Below are 13,130 nucleotides of genomic sequence, written 5' to 3'. Positions count from 1 at the left end.
ACCAACCTAAATCAGACTGAAGGGAGCCCATCATGGTGTGGGTCTTTGATCAGTGAGAAAACTGATAATTGACCCAATCAGGTCAATTAAGGATTCCAGCATGGAGTTTATTCTCATCAGCTACTTGGTATGATAAAGAAGAAATAATGAACTTAACGATACAGCTCTTTTTAGTGGGTTAGGACTATTATTTTTGCTGTGATTAGAATTTTTAAATTAGGTAAATTGAGCTGATTCTCAGTTCTATAAGGCTTTGTTTTACGGTATTGGCAGTGACAAAGTTTTACCCTGTGGATTTTCTTTCATGGGTCACTTAGTTCAGCTAATCCAGTTGAATTGAGTGTGTGAAGGAATGAAAAATACAACCATTTTGAAAATCTTACACCTAAACAAGTCTCAGAGGACTTATTTTTTCTTCCGAAGTCATAAGTTTAGAATTGTGTGAAGGAACCACAGGTAAATTTGTAGGCTGTCAGAAGGAGCAAAAGGTGTCTGGAAACTAGCACTTGAGGAGCGATAGTCGAGTTAAAGAGCCGGGGAGGTCTCTTCCTGTCTGGAGAAATTGTGAGAATCCCCTTGGGGCTGGGGCTGGGGCTGGGTACTGTGCAGCCCTCGGCCCAGCCTCTGTGTTGTTTCAGAGCCTTCTGTCCCCTTCTCAGCACAGATCCACCTTTTCTAGCACATCGAAGTTACACGTTGCCATGTCTTTGGTCTTTATGCAATGAAGTTTACATCTACTGTGCTTGTTAATTGTATGAGGAGCAGGGCCAAGTGCTACAAAGCTAATTCTGGAGTGGGGAACTGTGGAGACATTACTGTATGATACGCAGAGAAAATTGAGAGGTTTGGAAGGACTGCCTTTACTCATACTGAAGTTGGAAGACTTGCCCCTCAGCTTAGTCTTTGCCTCCCTGGGTCAGACATGCTTTAAGTGCACTGCCTTTGTCTGCACGTGGCGTACTTTACTGGGGTTTGTCTGTGTTTGTTTTCTTCTCTGCTTCTTAATGCTGAGGGCTGTGAACCTGAATAAGGGACCCCATTTTATACAGCCTGCACCCCCAAGCTAGCACAGGACCTATGCCAAGGCAAGTACTCAGTAATGTCTGCCGAAAGAAGCAGTGGTCCCCTGAACGTTGGAAGGTGATAGGCGGCCCATCCCAACTTGCTGCGTTTCTTACTCCATCGCTTTTTTGGGCATGAGGACAAGTCTGAACTGGGTGTGTGGTGGACTGTGAGTTGATCTGATTCTTTTCTAGAGGAGAAAAGATACCCATGAGTGAGCCCTGGGCTTCGTATCTGAATGTAATGATGGGTGTGTCTGTGGCTTTTCTTACAACAAGCAAGTCTCCTCCCTGCCTCAGAAATGCCATGCCCCTGCCTCCTGATGGGAGAGAACTGCTTGGCAGGGCTCTTGGAATCCCTGGGGGGAAGTCATGCGGTTTTAACAGCATCTAAGAGGGGGTGGGACAGACTCAACTGAAACTGAGCGGCTCCTTTGAGGGAGGGCAACAAGGAGTGTCTTGTTCTGCCCTCTGGAGTCCCTGTGAGCAGCCACCGTGTCTAAGGGATGCCATTTGCATCCAGGCAGCATGCCACAGGAGGGAAAGGTTGCATCTGGACTGCTGGAAACTGACGGCAGCACGAGGCCACTACTGAACCGGCCACTCGGTGCCAGAGATGGGCTTTGCCTGGAAAGTCAGATGTGTGCAAGCTGCTTCCCTGGCCCCTGCTGCTCTGCACTCTGGGAAGGCAGCTGAATGGGCCTGCTAATGAAGCAGTGGTGCATCCAGGACGTGTCTAACCTGTTTGGGTATGGTAGAGAGAACACAATGGATCATTTTAGCATTCTCTATGGAAGTAGTTCTCTCCCTGAGGTAGCTGGTTTTCATTTGGCTCTATACTTTGGAAATTCCAGTTGAACCTGAGTAAAATGTAGATCTTATCCCAACAAAGAGAGGATACCAAAGATGTAAGTGTTTCCTTGGAGGTCTTTTTAGAGAGAGACAGAAAGGTCTTCCTTCTTCCGTTGATTCACCCCCCAAGTGGCTGCTATGGCCAGCGCGCTGCGCCAATCCGAAGCCAGGAGCCAGTTGCTTCCTCCTGGTCTCCCATGTGGGTGCAGGGCCCAAGGACCTGGGCCATCCTCCTTGGAGGTCATTTTAAAGGAAGTTGTGCCTCGCTTGTTCTTCATCAAATCGCTGTGAACCCTCTATTAAGGAGAGGCAGTGTTTGCAAAAGAAAGATGGTGTCATCGGTTTCTGTGTGAGGTGCATGTTTTTCTCCTTGATACATCGGCTTGACCAGGACTCCATCTTGCTGTACTGTGGTGAACAAGTCTGTCTTCCATCACACAGCAGTTTCCACCTTCCCTGCCTTCCCACATGATTCTTTTTTTAAGATTGACGTGTTTATTTGAAGGTCACAGCCACAGAGAGAGAGCAGAGACAGAAATTTTCCACCTGCTGGTTCGCTCCCCAGATGGCTACAACAGCCAGGGCTGAGCCAGACTGAAGCCAGGAGCTTCTTCTGGGACTCCCATGTGGGTGCAGGGCCCAAGGACTTGGGGCATCTTCCACTGCTTTCCTAGGTGCATTAGCAGGGAGCTGGATTGGAAGTGGACTCAAACTGGAGGAGGCCTTATGGAATGCTGGCACAGCACATGGCCCCAATGATTTTTAAGCCCCTGCTAGGGATCACTACCTCCTCGATTCCAGACTGCCTGGAAGCAGGTGTTGAACACTCCAGACAGACTTCATCTTCTCAAAAAGTGGAAATAATAATGGTAATATTTGTTTTGCAATGTTGTAAAGATTAGGTGGTATTTGCAATTTAACACCATACGCAGTATTTCATGATAGTTTTTAGAACAACACAGAATTCCTGGCCTCCCAGAGTTTATGGTCTGTAAGAGAAGTAGACAAGTCAGTAAATGATCAGGGTTCAGGATGCAGTGGGTGCTATCAATCACTTGTTAGCAGATGTTGACTAAGCCTCTATTAAATGTCAGGCAGCGTTCTAGAAATAAAGTAGTTAAACATCAGGATCAGATGCCTGTCTTGGTGAGACTTACTATTGACCAGAAGTGTGACTGGGTCCTGTAGAGGACTGCTCTGGGATGCAGGATACAAGTATGAGTTTATCTATCACAGGAGGCAACCTGGAAGAGGTGAGGATTGTGTGTTCAAAACTGAGTAGACACAATAAGCAAAAGAAGCTAAATACAGGAGTGGACACTTGGCAAAGTGATTAAGCTGCCCATGTTCCATATCCATTCTCCTTCTGTCTGCCTTAAAAAAAATGGAAAAAGAAGCCAAATACAGAACATATATACTATTTCCATTTTCTAAAGTACAAAACAGGCAAAGTTATTCTGTAGTGATGGCTACCAGAATAGCAGGGGCTAGCACTGTGGCATAACAGGTAAAAGCCGCTGCCTGCTGTGCTGGCATCTCATATGGGTGCCAATTCAAGTCCTACTGCTCCACTTCCGAGTCAGCTCTCTGTTGTGGCCTGGGAAAGCAGTAGAAGATGGGCCTTGGGCTTCTGCACCCGCATGGGAGACCTGGAAGAAGCTCCTGGCTCCTGGCTTTGGATTGGGGCAACTATGGCTATTGTGGCCATCTAGGGAGTAAACCAACAGATGGAAGACCTTTCTCTCTCTCTCTCTCTCTCTCTCTCTCTGCCTCTGCCTCTCTGTAACTCTGCCTTTCAAATAAATAAATAAACCAAAAAAAAAAAAAAAAAAAGAATAGCAGTTGGTTTTGGACAGGGGTTCCTGATTGGAGAGGGGCTTGGTATGTCCATATCTTGTCCTGGCAGCAGGTGTACATGGGTGTACATAAGTATACACTCACCCAGCTGTCTACACTTACAACTGGTGCTGTTTGCTTATTTTACGTAAGATATGAAAAGAACTTTAAATAGCCATCATGAGTGGACATAGCTGGGTGAACACAGAGGCAAGTGGGTGTTTGAGCATGAGGAGGGCATACAGGAAAGGCTGTGGAACAGTGTGCAGTGTTCAGCACTGTAAGTCATCAGTCAGCTCTGGCTGGATGCAAGGATGCAGGCAGGGGAGTGAAGGTGAGGTGACAGTGACAAGCTTCTTTTGAAGCAGGCTGTTAGAAGAGTGAAACACTTTCTGAGCATAAAGGTGTCCCTTAAGAAGGTAGAGTGGCAGAGCCACTTGTTTTCCGTCACTTACCTCCATCTAGTCTTGTCATCCTTCAGATGCTGTTCGGAGGCGATTACATGAAAATGATAGATGTCGGATGCGTGTATCTGACATGCAGAGTGGGCTTAATGAATGCCTCTTAAGAGATTTAAAATTGTGTTCATATATGTGTCTTGTTTAATCGTGATCCTCATACTTGATTTCCAGTATAAAACACTTGGTGGAACAGTGCTTGTTCATCTGAAATTTTTGTTCAACCAGATATTTTATTTTATGTAATTACAGATTAATATAAAACCTATCCTTGTTTATTTTATTTTTTTGCTGTATTTATTAAACCATTTTAAGCATTTGAGAACACTTTTAAAAAGGTCAAAGAATGTGTATTTCAGTAAAGGCTCTCATATTTGCAGATTCTGTCTGAGGGATGAGACAACTGTTAGTATGCACCCCCCCACACCCCGGCCCCGCCTTCTTCTGTGTGGGAATGAAAGGAATGGGGAGATGCTCCTTTGCTAGGATTTTTTAGAAATGAAATTAACCTTTTTGAAATGTTAAACAACAGATTATGGTATACTAAGTATCTCTGCCGTTTATTATATGTTAAATAGTTGTAAGAGAAATTCCATTTAATCAATAACTAGCCAAATTCATTCAGAGTATTTGGACAATGATGACTAATTTTCCTACTGTTTTAGGTTACCCAGATTGTCATTTTTAAGTAGCTCACGCTTTTGGAAAGGCAGCCTTAGACTTCTGTGGGACTCCCCCCACAGTTAGCTAGGAACAGCCTCACACTGGCCTTCTAGAAAGTGATGTATTCTGTGTCTAAGCACCTTGACTCCCATCTGGCTCTGTGTCTTTGTTAGGAGCGATCGAGCCCGCTGGATAACCGCCCTGGGACACAGCAGCGGGAAGCAGCCTCCTGACCGGACCTGTAAGTTCAGCCTGCTCTGGAACATAGAGGGGCTCTGCCCCCTGCTGGAAGCTTGGTTATTAACCAATTATACCGCAGTTCCCTCCCTTATGCCCTAGGTAGAACAGGTCTGACCCCTGCTCTGCAAGTGGGGGATCTGAATTCAAATGCAAGGTTGAGTAAGCATGCCAAATCATTGCCTAGCTTTCCCAACTTTTTTTTTCTGTAAATCAAGTACATCATTATATACACCACAGGGTTGTTATGAGGATTAAGTTAAATAATTCATGTTGAAAGCCCTGGTTGAACTTTTAGCTGATTTAATGGGCAATAGTTACAAGTTTAAGCCCTCTTTGTACCAACAGTCTGAATCTAAGCTGGTAGCTTTGACCTAAAGAAGATTCCTTAGCCATCCCTGTTGACCTTTCTTACCAGGTGGTAATATTAAAAAAATATATTTTGTTATTCCAGAGAGCTAGGAATTGGTGCAGGGAAGGGTGATGTGTGTTTATTAGTTCTTTTGCATAGTTCTAGTTAGAAGGCCAAATCCAATAATTGGGGCAGCAAAATTTGTTTTCCTGCTGCACTCAGAAATCCTGACTGTAAGCATAAAATCAAAGCCAAAGTGACTGGTTTGATAGTTCCTTAGAATCAAGTTTTATATTTAAAAAAGTTATCCAACTGAACAGTCATGTCAGTTACTACCAAGACACTGATCCTAATTGCTTTGTGTTGGGTGACCCTAAAATGTCTTTTAAGCATTTGGTTGGAGTTCTAATTTTATGAAGGTACTTCAAAAAGTTCATGGAAAATGAAGTTGAAAGATTTTGATTAACAAAAAAAAAAAAAAAGGAGGTCTGGCACAAGGGGTTAAACTCCTGCCAGCAATGTGGCATCCCATATGGGCCAGGTTTGTGCCCTGGCTGCTCCCTTTCCAATCCAGCTCCCTACTGGTGCTCCTAGGAAAGCAGCGAAAGACGGCCCAAGATATTGGACCCCTGCACCCACATGGGAGACCTGGATGAAGCTCCTTGCTCCTGGCTTCAGCTTGGCCCAGCCCTGGCCATTGCGGCCATTTGGGGAGTGAACCAGCAGATAAAAAAATCTCTCTCCTTCTCTCTGTGCCTTTCAAATAACAGAGAGAGAGAGAGAGAGAGAGAGATTAAAAAGAATTGAAATCTTTGAATATAAGTGTTTCTGACCTTGACCAGCTTTTGTGCGCTGCTACTGGCAGAGTATGAAGGTATCCTGGACGAGAGCCAGAGAACAGGATGTAGTGCAGGTTTTGTCATCAGATACATGGCTTTCACACATCACCTGCTATCTTGGCTCAGTTTCCCCAGTGCGCAGTGGAGGTTTTCTGCTCATTATGTGATGTGACTGATGCTTCCTGATCAATGCTGTTATTAAGGGGCTTCATCTGTCATAAATCTTGAACCTGAGTTTATAAAAAATCTACAGCTGAGTAAAAGAATGCCCAAGAAAGGTTTCCTGCTTCTTGCTAGAAATGTCAGTTGTATCTGTCATTGCCGACCCCTATGCACAGAGTAAGTAGGGAGTAAAGGTACACTGTGTGTTTGCACCTGTTCTCTCCTTTCTCTGCCTTGAGCCTCAGTATGTCCCCTTCCCTCCGCAGCACTGACCCAGGTGGAAATTATTAGATCCTTTACTGCCAAGCAACCAGATGAGCTCTCGCTTCAGGTGGCAGACGTGGTCCTCATTTATCAGCGCGTCAGCGATGGTGAGTGCAGTGTTCTACAGGAACATGGGGTCTGGCCCTCAGCGTGCCACAGACCTGAGGAGTCCCGCCTTGTCACTGATGCCTGGATCCCAGGGCTGAAGCATCCGTGTTTGAGATCCCATGTACTGCCTTTTGTCTGTAAGGGCAATTTTGCTTCTTCCCTGTTCTTATTCCTTTTCCTCCTTCCCAAGGCTTCCCCTCCTAGATCAGTGGCTTCTCAGAGCCCTGAGTGTGACTTGGAGAGGTATTTTAGGGACTTGGATACCATTGAAAACTTTTGTCCTGGCAGCCTGTCTATGTGCCTTTCTTCAGGTGAATATATCTACACTTGATTATGTCTCTACATCCTTGTTTTTGAATAAGGATGTTGTTCATGACTTATTATTGGAAAAAAACCCTGAAAAGTTTTCTTTCCTTCTCAGTCCACTTAGTGACCCAGTTCTCATCTCCAAGCGTCCTCATTACTTTAAAAAAAAAAAAAAAAATATTTGCTTTCCCCACTTGCCCCTACTGAAGAGTCCCTGTCACAGCAGTGTCCAGGCTCACACACCCTCTCAGCCTTCTCACCGCAGGGCCTCTGCTCAGGTTCTGGCCCTGGTGAGTCATTCATTCCCCTTGGACACCATTCCTCCGTCCCACCTCTCCCTTCTCACCTCCCATACATATCCCATGGTACCCAACCGAGGGAGGGAGGTTCTCGTATCTCTCTCAGAGCCAAATCCAGTAAAGATATCCCCAAATTCTTGTTGCTTTATGCGGATTCTACTCTTCCTTGCAGGCTGGTATGAGGGAGAAAGACTTCGAGATGGAGAAAGGGGCTGGTTTCCTATGGAATGTGCCAAGGAGATAACCTGCCAAGCTACAATCGACAAGAATGTGGAGAGAATGGGACGTTTGCTAGGCTTGGAGACCAACGTGTAGCCTCTCACTCAGATGGCCTCTTGTTACTGCAAGATTTGCACGACAACTGATGGGCTGGTGTCATTGTTAATTTCATCACAGTCTGTTTAATTAAAAGAATGAAAACTCTTTCCTTTCAACTTGCCAGGTTGCTCTGTTCTCTTGGGAGAACAGCTACTGGATGCAGTTAGTCCACATAGCTCAGTTTTTACATAACCACCCCTTGCAAAACTCTTGGTACACTAAGTCCACGTCAGGGATCAGTTGGTTCTAGCTCTTTATAGTGTCACCATGTTCTGGCATGAAAATGTACCTAAGATGCTATATGCTGGTTTTCTCTACCCTCACTTCACTAAGACTGTCCTCGCTCCTCCTTAAACATCTCCTTTATGTGATTCTTCCAGTAGTGGTGAGATTGTCTTCAAGAAATTTCTCACTTTGTAAATTTTTTCTGGACTCTTACTTTTTTTTTACATTGGTTCCTAATACCATGTTAATTTCAAAAGGAACTGGTAGAGTTCAAAAGGTGAATTGTCATATTTTTCTAAACCTCTTCCCAGGAAAGGGAAATTGAATTTCCCTTGAATTTTTGCCACCTTTTTCCTCATGGGAAGGGAAGGAAGGAGACTTATTTTAAGGATTTTTTTTAAATCCATTTTAGTCAATATTGGTATTAGATAACTATACCTTATTAAATCTTAGCTGCTTTAAGTAATATGGAATTTAGATGGTTCATATGTGTGAGGGAATCTTGAATAAAGGACAAGAATCCTACTTTTTAAAAATATCCCAGAATGAGTTGATAAAAAACTGACGTGAGGCTGCTTTGCCTTCAATAATGCATGGTTTTCCACTGTTCCTGCTCCAGCTTCCAAATAGGAAACTGCCTGGAACACAGGTTACCAATCTTAAAGAAGGGAAAATTGGGTCTTAAAAGGTGTCAGAAAGCCATCATGGTACCTACTTGAAACATTTTGACCTTAGGGTCCAGTCTATTTGCACTAAAGGCCCTGCTCGCTGGAATTAGTGTCTCTTCTCATTGTGAGTTTCTGTAGAACCTTATCCAACTAGTGCAAGGAGAGAGAAAAAAAGTGAAAGAATGGAAGATGGAGAGGAGAGAATTGATCTTCATGGGCAGCTATGTTCCCTCTCTTCTCCATTCTCCTTCACAAAGGGGTAAAACCTGGAGCGTGTACGTAGTTGGAGCACTCAGATCTCTATGTAATGTGTCCCAGCCACTGGCTGATAGCCAGTTAGCCAGGTCATGAGTGTGGTGACAGAAGCCCAGACTGGAGCTTCTCACCCTTGTTCTTTTTCACCTGTGCCCAATTCTGATTGTAGAAGACATTCTAGGCCCTGAGTTTCTTGAGGTCTGAGCAAGTAGGTCAATCACCTCGTAGCATTAGACCAACAGCAAGAGCTATCTCGGGGTTTATAAAACAAGAAATCTGTCTCCTCTTCAGTGATGTCACCAACTTTTTGGAGGATGGGCTAACAAGTTGTAATTTAGTCTAATGTTGTTTTTTATTTAGTAAGGAAACTGAATTTGTTGCTTGCAAGGGGATCATTTTTTATTATTTTTGCTAATACCCAGTTGAAACTAAAAAGCAACCATATGAATCCTGTGAATTAACTTATAAGTAGAAATGTTGAACAGTTTTGGAAAGACACTTATAAAATCAAAGCCTTATTTAGCAAGCAGATTAATACAGTTATTAAAGTGTTGCAATACAGCTGGTATTTAACACATTTACAGTGTTTAATTTCAACTTAGAATTGTTTTTAACTCTACAGTGTTTTTTCAAACCTAATTCAGTTGCTATGAATGCCTATTCTGAATTGTACAGAGATTTTGTTTGGGGAGAAAACGATGTTCATTTTTGTCCTAATAAATTGAGACTGTACACTTTTGGAAAAATATGTGGATTTATAAAGATTTTGTATATATTTGTCCTTTTGTGCTGGTGTGATTTAATTTACTCTAGGTTGCCTTCAGTTAAGTACATGCATGATTTACTTTTATGGCCAATCAGGTGTCTGTTCAAAAGGTATGCACACCTAACATTGAGGGGATTAATCTTTCCTCTTTTGTTACCAGTGGGCATCAGCTGCCCTAAATGCTAGAGTTTTTGTTTTTTTAATGTTTATTTTATTTATTTTAAGAGCAGAGTTACGGAGAGAGAGAAGGAGAGACAGAGATCTTCCATCCATTGTTTTACTTCCCAAATAGCTGCAATGGCTAGGGCTGGGCCAGGCTGAAGCCAGGAACTTCTGGGTCTCCCACATGGGTGGCAGGGGCCCAAGCACTTGGGTTGTTTTATGTTGCTTTCCCAGGCACATTAGCGGGGAGCTGGATAGGGTGTGGAGCAGCCAGGATTTGAACCATTGCCCATATAGGATGCCAGTGCTGTAGATGGTGGCTTAACGTGCTACACCACAATCCTGGCACTGACTAGAAGTTTTTTTTTTTTTTTTAAAGATTTATTTATTTTATTTGAAAGGTAGAGTTACAGAGAAGCAGAGGCATAGACAGAGAGAGGTCTTCCATTCAGTGGTTCACTCTCCAAATGTCTGCAATGGCCAGAGCTGCACCAATCCGAAGCCAGGATCCAGGAGTTCTTCCAGGTTTCCCACGTGGTTGCAGGGGCCCAAGGACTTGGGCCATCTTCTACTACTTTCCCAGGCCATTAGCAGAGAGCTGGATCAGAAATGGAGCAGCTGGGCTCGAACTGGTGCCCATATGGGATGTTGGCACTGCAGGTGGTGACTTTACCTGCTAAGCCACAGTGCTGCCATCCCCCCCACTCCCCCGTAGAGCTTTTGTAAGGGATGGGCCCTGCTATTTCTTACCCTAGTTGCCACAGAATTATAGACTGAATGGCTTCTCTTCAATATTTTGGCCACCCACAATCTGAACTTTTGTGCATTTGAAATTTCACCATCTTGTGAATCATGATGGAAAGCAAATAATGACTCCTGTATTAGTTTTCCTTGCTGCATGACAAATTACACCAAGCTTAATGGCTTAAGACAACACTCATTTATTATCTCACAATTCTATAGTCAGCAGTCCAGAATGGAATGTGTCTGCAGCTTTGAGTTTCACAGAGCTGACACTGAAGTGCTGGCTAGCTGCTTTTCCATCTGAAGCTTGGTGTCTTCTTTCAAGAAGCCCATTCCTGGTATTGGTAGGATTCATTTCCTTGACTGCTGTTCCTATTTCTTTCTGAAGTTCCTGTTTCCTTGCTTGCTATCAGTGGGGCTGCTCACAGCTTCTAGAGATCATTTATATCCCTTGCTGTATTGTGGGGAGCAACTCGGACTAGACTAAGTTACTGGAATTAAGACTTATTCTATGCATCTGCTCTCCCACAATATGGCGCTGGGGAGGAGAAAACAACTTCTACACAGCTACCTCTCGCCAATTTGACTGATGAGCTGCAGGAGCTGATCTTGCTCCTGATTGGAGGAGAGCAGTGTGCTTGGCGTGTGGGTAGCAGAGTTGGGATTGGTGGAAGAGGACTATGAAGGAGGAGAGAGAAAACATGCACCAGGAACATCTAAGAGGAACATCTAAGAGGAACATCTGAGCAGCCCTCAAGAGAGCCGGCTGGCGGTGTGCTGCTCCCCCGCGGAAGTGGGGAAAGTGGCAGGGGGAGCCGCCCTTCCACGGAGGTGGAAGGGTCAGCAGCCAACCCGGGAAGGACCAGCAGCAAACCCGGGGAGGGCTGAGCAGACGAAAGAACAGCGCAGGGTCCTGTGTCGTTCCTCCGCGAATGGGGGAGCGACACTGTATGGCTTCATCTTCAAGGCAGCAGTGGCATCTCCTCACACGTGGAGTCTGACTCCTTGTTTTGTTATCAGTGGGAGAAACCAGCTTTTAAAAAACTTATGGTGGGGGTGGGGCGGGTATTGTGGTATAGCAGTTAAGACACCACTTGGGATACCTACATCCTATATCAGTGTCTGAATTCCAGTCCTCACTGCTTTTGATTCAGCTTCTTGCTAATGTGCATCCTGGGAGGCAGCAGGTGATGGCTCAGGTACTTAGATTTCTTGCTACCCATATGGGAAATCTTGATTGAGTTCCAGGCTCTTAGCTTCTACTTGGCCCAGCCTCAGCTGTTGTGAGCATTCAGGTGAGCGACCAGCACTCTCTTTCTCAATCTATGTCTCTGTCTCTCTGTTGCTCTGCTTTTCAAGCAAATAAAAAGAACTGATGTAATTAGGATAGGCTAATGGGGTTATCTCCGTCATGATTTTAACTCAGATTTCACTAATTTGGTACTTTGAATTCAGTTTACAAAATAATTTTGTAGTGCAACATAAAACGATCAGATATGTAATACCACTGGGGATGGAGATCAGGGCTTGGGAGGCATCTAGAATTCTGGCAACAACATTAACTATGAAACCCTTATATTTCAGACCTCCTCAGTATCCTTTGCAGCTAATGCACAGCTTTGACCTTGACCTAGAAAACACCAGTCAGTTGCATCTGTCTTAGGATATACCAATCAAAGTCATCTTTACTGGATTTTTCACTCAAGGTAGTGATAGAAGAAGAAGGAGATGGGGGAGGAATAGGGTGAATTACTCTTGGCTCCATTCCCTATTCCAAATTGCTGTGGCATTTTCAGTGGGCTTTGGGAAGCAGCAGAGAACTACTCCATGGACTGGCAGAGCCAGTGATGCAGTTCAGAATTTAATTCCTAATGTAATAGTCCTTATTGTGGATTATGTTCTCAAGAGGCTTACTCTGCAGTGGAAAGATGAAACTGAAAGACCTCAAGTTTTGCTTTCTGAGATTGTAGCATATTTAAATCTTGGTAGAAGCAAACATTATTTCTGGAGGATACTGGCAGCATCTTAGTTCTCAGTGACTTCTAAAAGCAAATTATCTAAGGTCCAGCAAAACCGGAGACATAGCATTTTGATACCACTCCCTTCACCTCACTCCCCCCAGCCACCCTGCTCTAGATACTAAAATCATCAGATACATCTAAGGAAATAATTATAATTGCTCTTATGGAGATATAGGCAAACTTTAAAATGCAGTACATAACAAGCAATTATAAAAGGTGACAGAAGAAACCAACCAACCAGAAATTATGAAATTGGATTTAACACCAGACTAGGTAGAGGTGAAAGAGTGGCTAAAAGGAAATGCTCCAAGGGAGCATGGAAAGAAAAGCTGTGAAGAATGCAAGGATTTTTTTTATTGTGGTCTAATTGACTCATTTAAAATACAATTATATAAGTAAGTTTAGAATAAACAAATGGAAAAAAGTACATGAAGCCAATACCAATAATTAATAGAAATTATAAGCTAGAATGGCTTAAAATTACTAGGGAGAGAGAAGGACACTAAAGAATAATAGAAGGGACAGTCTGCCAAG

The 13,130-nt window shown here is 43.8% G+C and overlaps 1 protein-coding gene across 4 annotated transcripts in view; it reads left to right on the top strand.

Annotated features, from left to right (window-relative positions):
- Positions 1–9,684, top strand: part of ARHGEF26 (Rho guanine nucleotide exchange factor 26) — a 134,156-nt gene extending 124,472 nt beyond the window's left edge. For all 4 annotated transcript variants that reach the window (XM_017346853.4, XM_089332167.1, XM_089332169.1 and 1 more), the window contains 3 exons: positions 5,044–5,111; positions 6,727–6,831; positions 7,610–9,684. In XM_017346853.4, the coding sequence (XP_017202342.3) occupies positions 5,044–5,111; positions 6,727–6,831; positions 7,610–7,752 (316 nt within the window). In that variant the 3' untranslated portion in view covers positions 7,753–9,684. The remainder of the gene's footprint in view (positions 1–5,043; positions 5,112–6,726; positions 6,832–7,609) is intronic.
- Positions 9,685–13,130: the final 3,446 nt, after the last annotated feature.

Source organism: Oryctolagus cuniculus, chromosome 4 (genome assembly GCF_051225735.1).
Source record: "Oryctolagus cuniculus isolate XC-2025 breed Fujian yellow rabbit chromosome 4, ASM5122573v1, whole genome shotgun sequence".
In the NCBI taxonomy this organism is placed as follows: Eukaryota; Metazoa; Chordata; class Mammalia; order Lagomorpha; family Leporidae; genus Oryctolagus; species Oryctolagus cuniculus.
The sequence above is the reverse complement of the archived record's forward strand: the minus strand, read 5'-3'. Positions and strand labels throughout refer to the sequence as shown.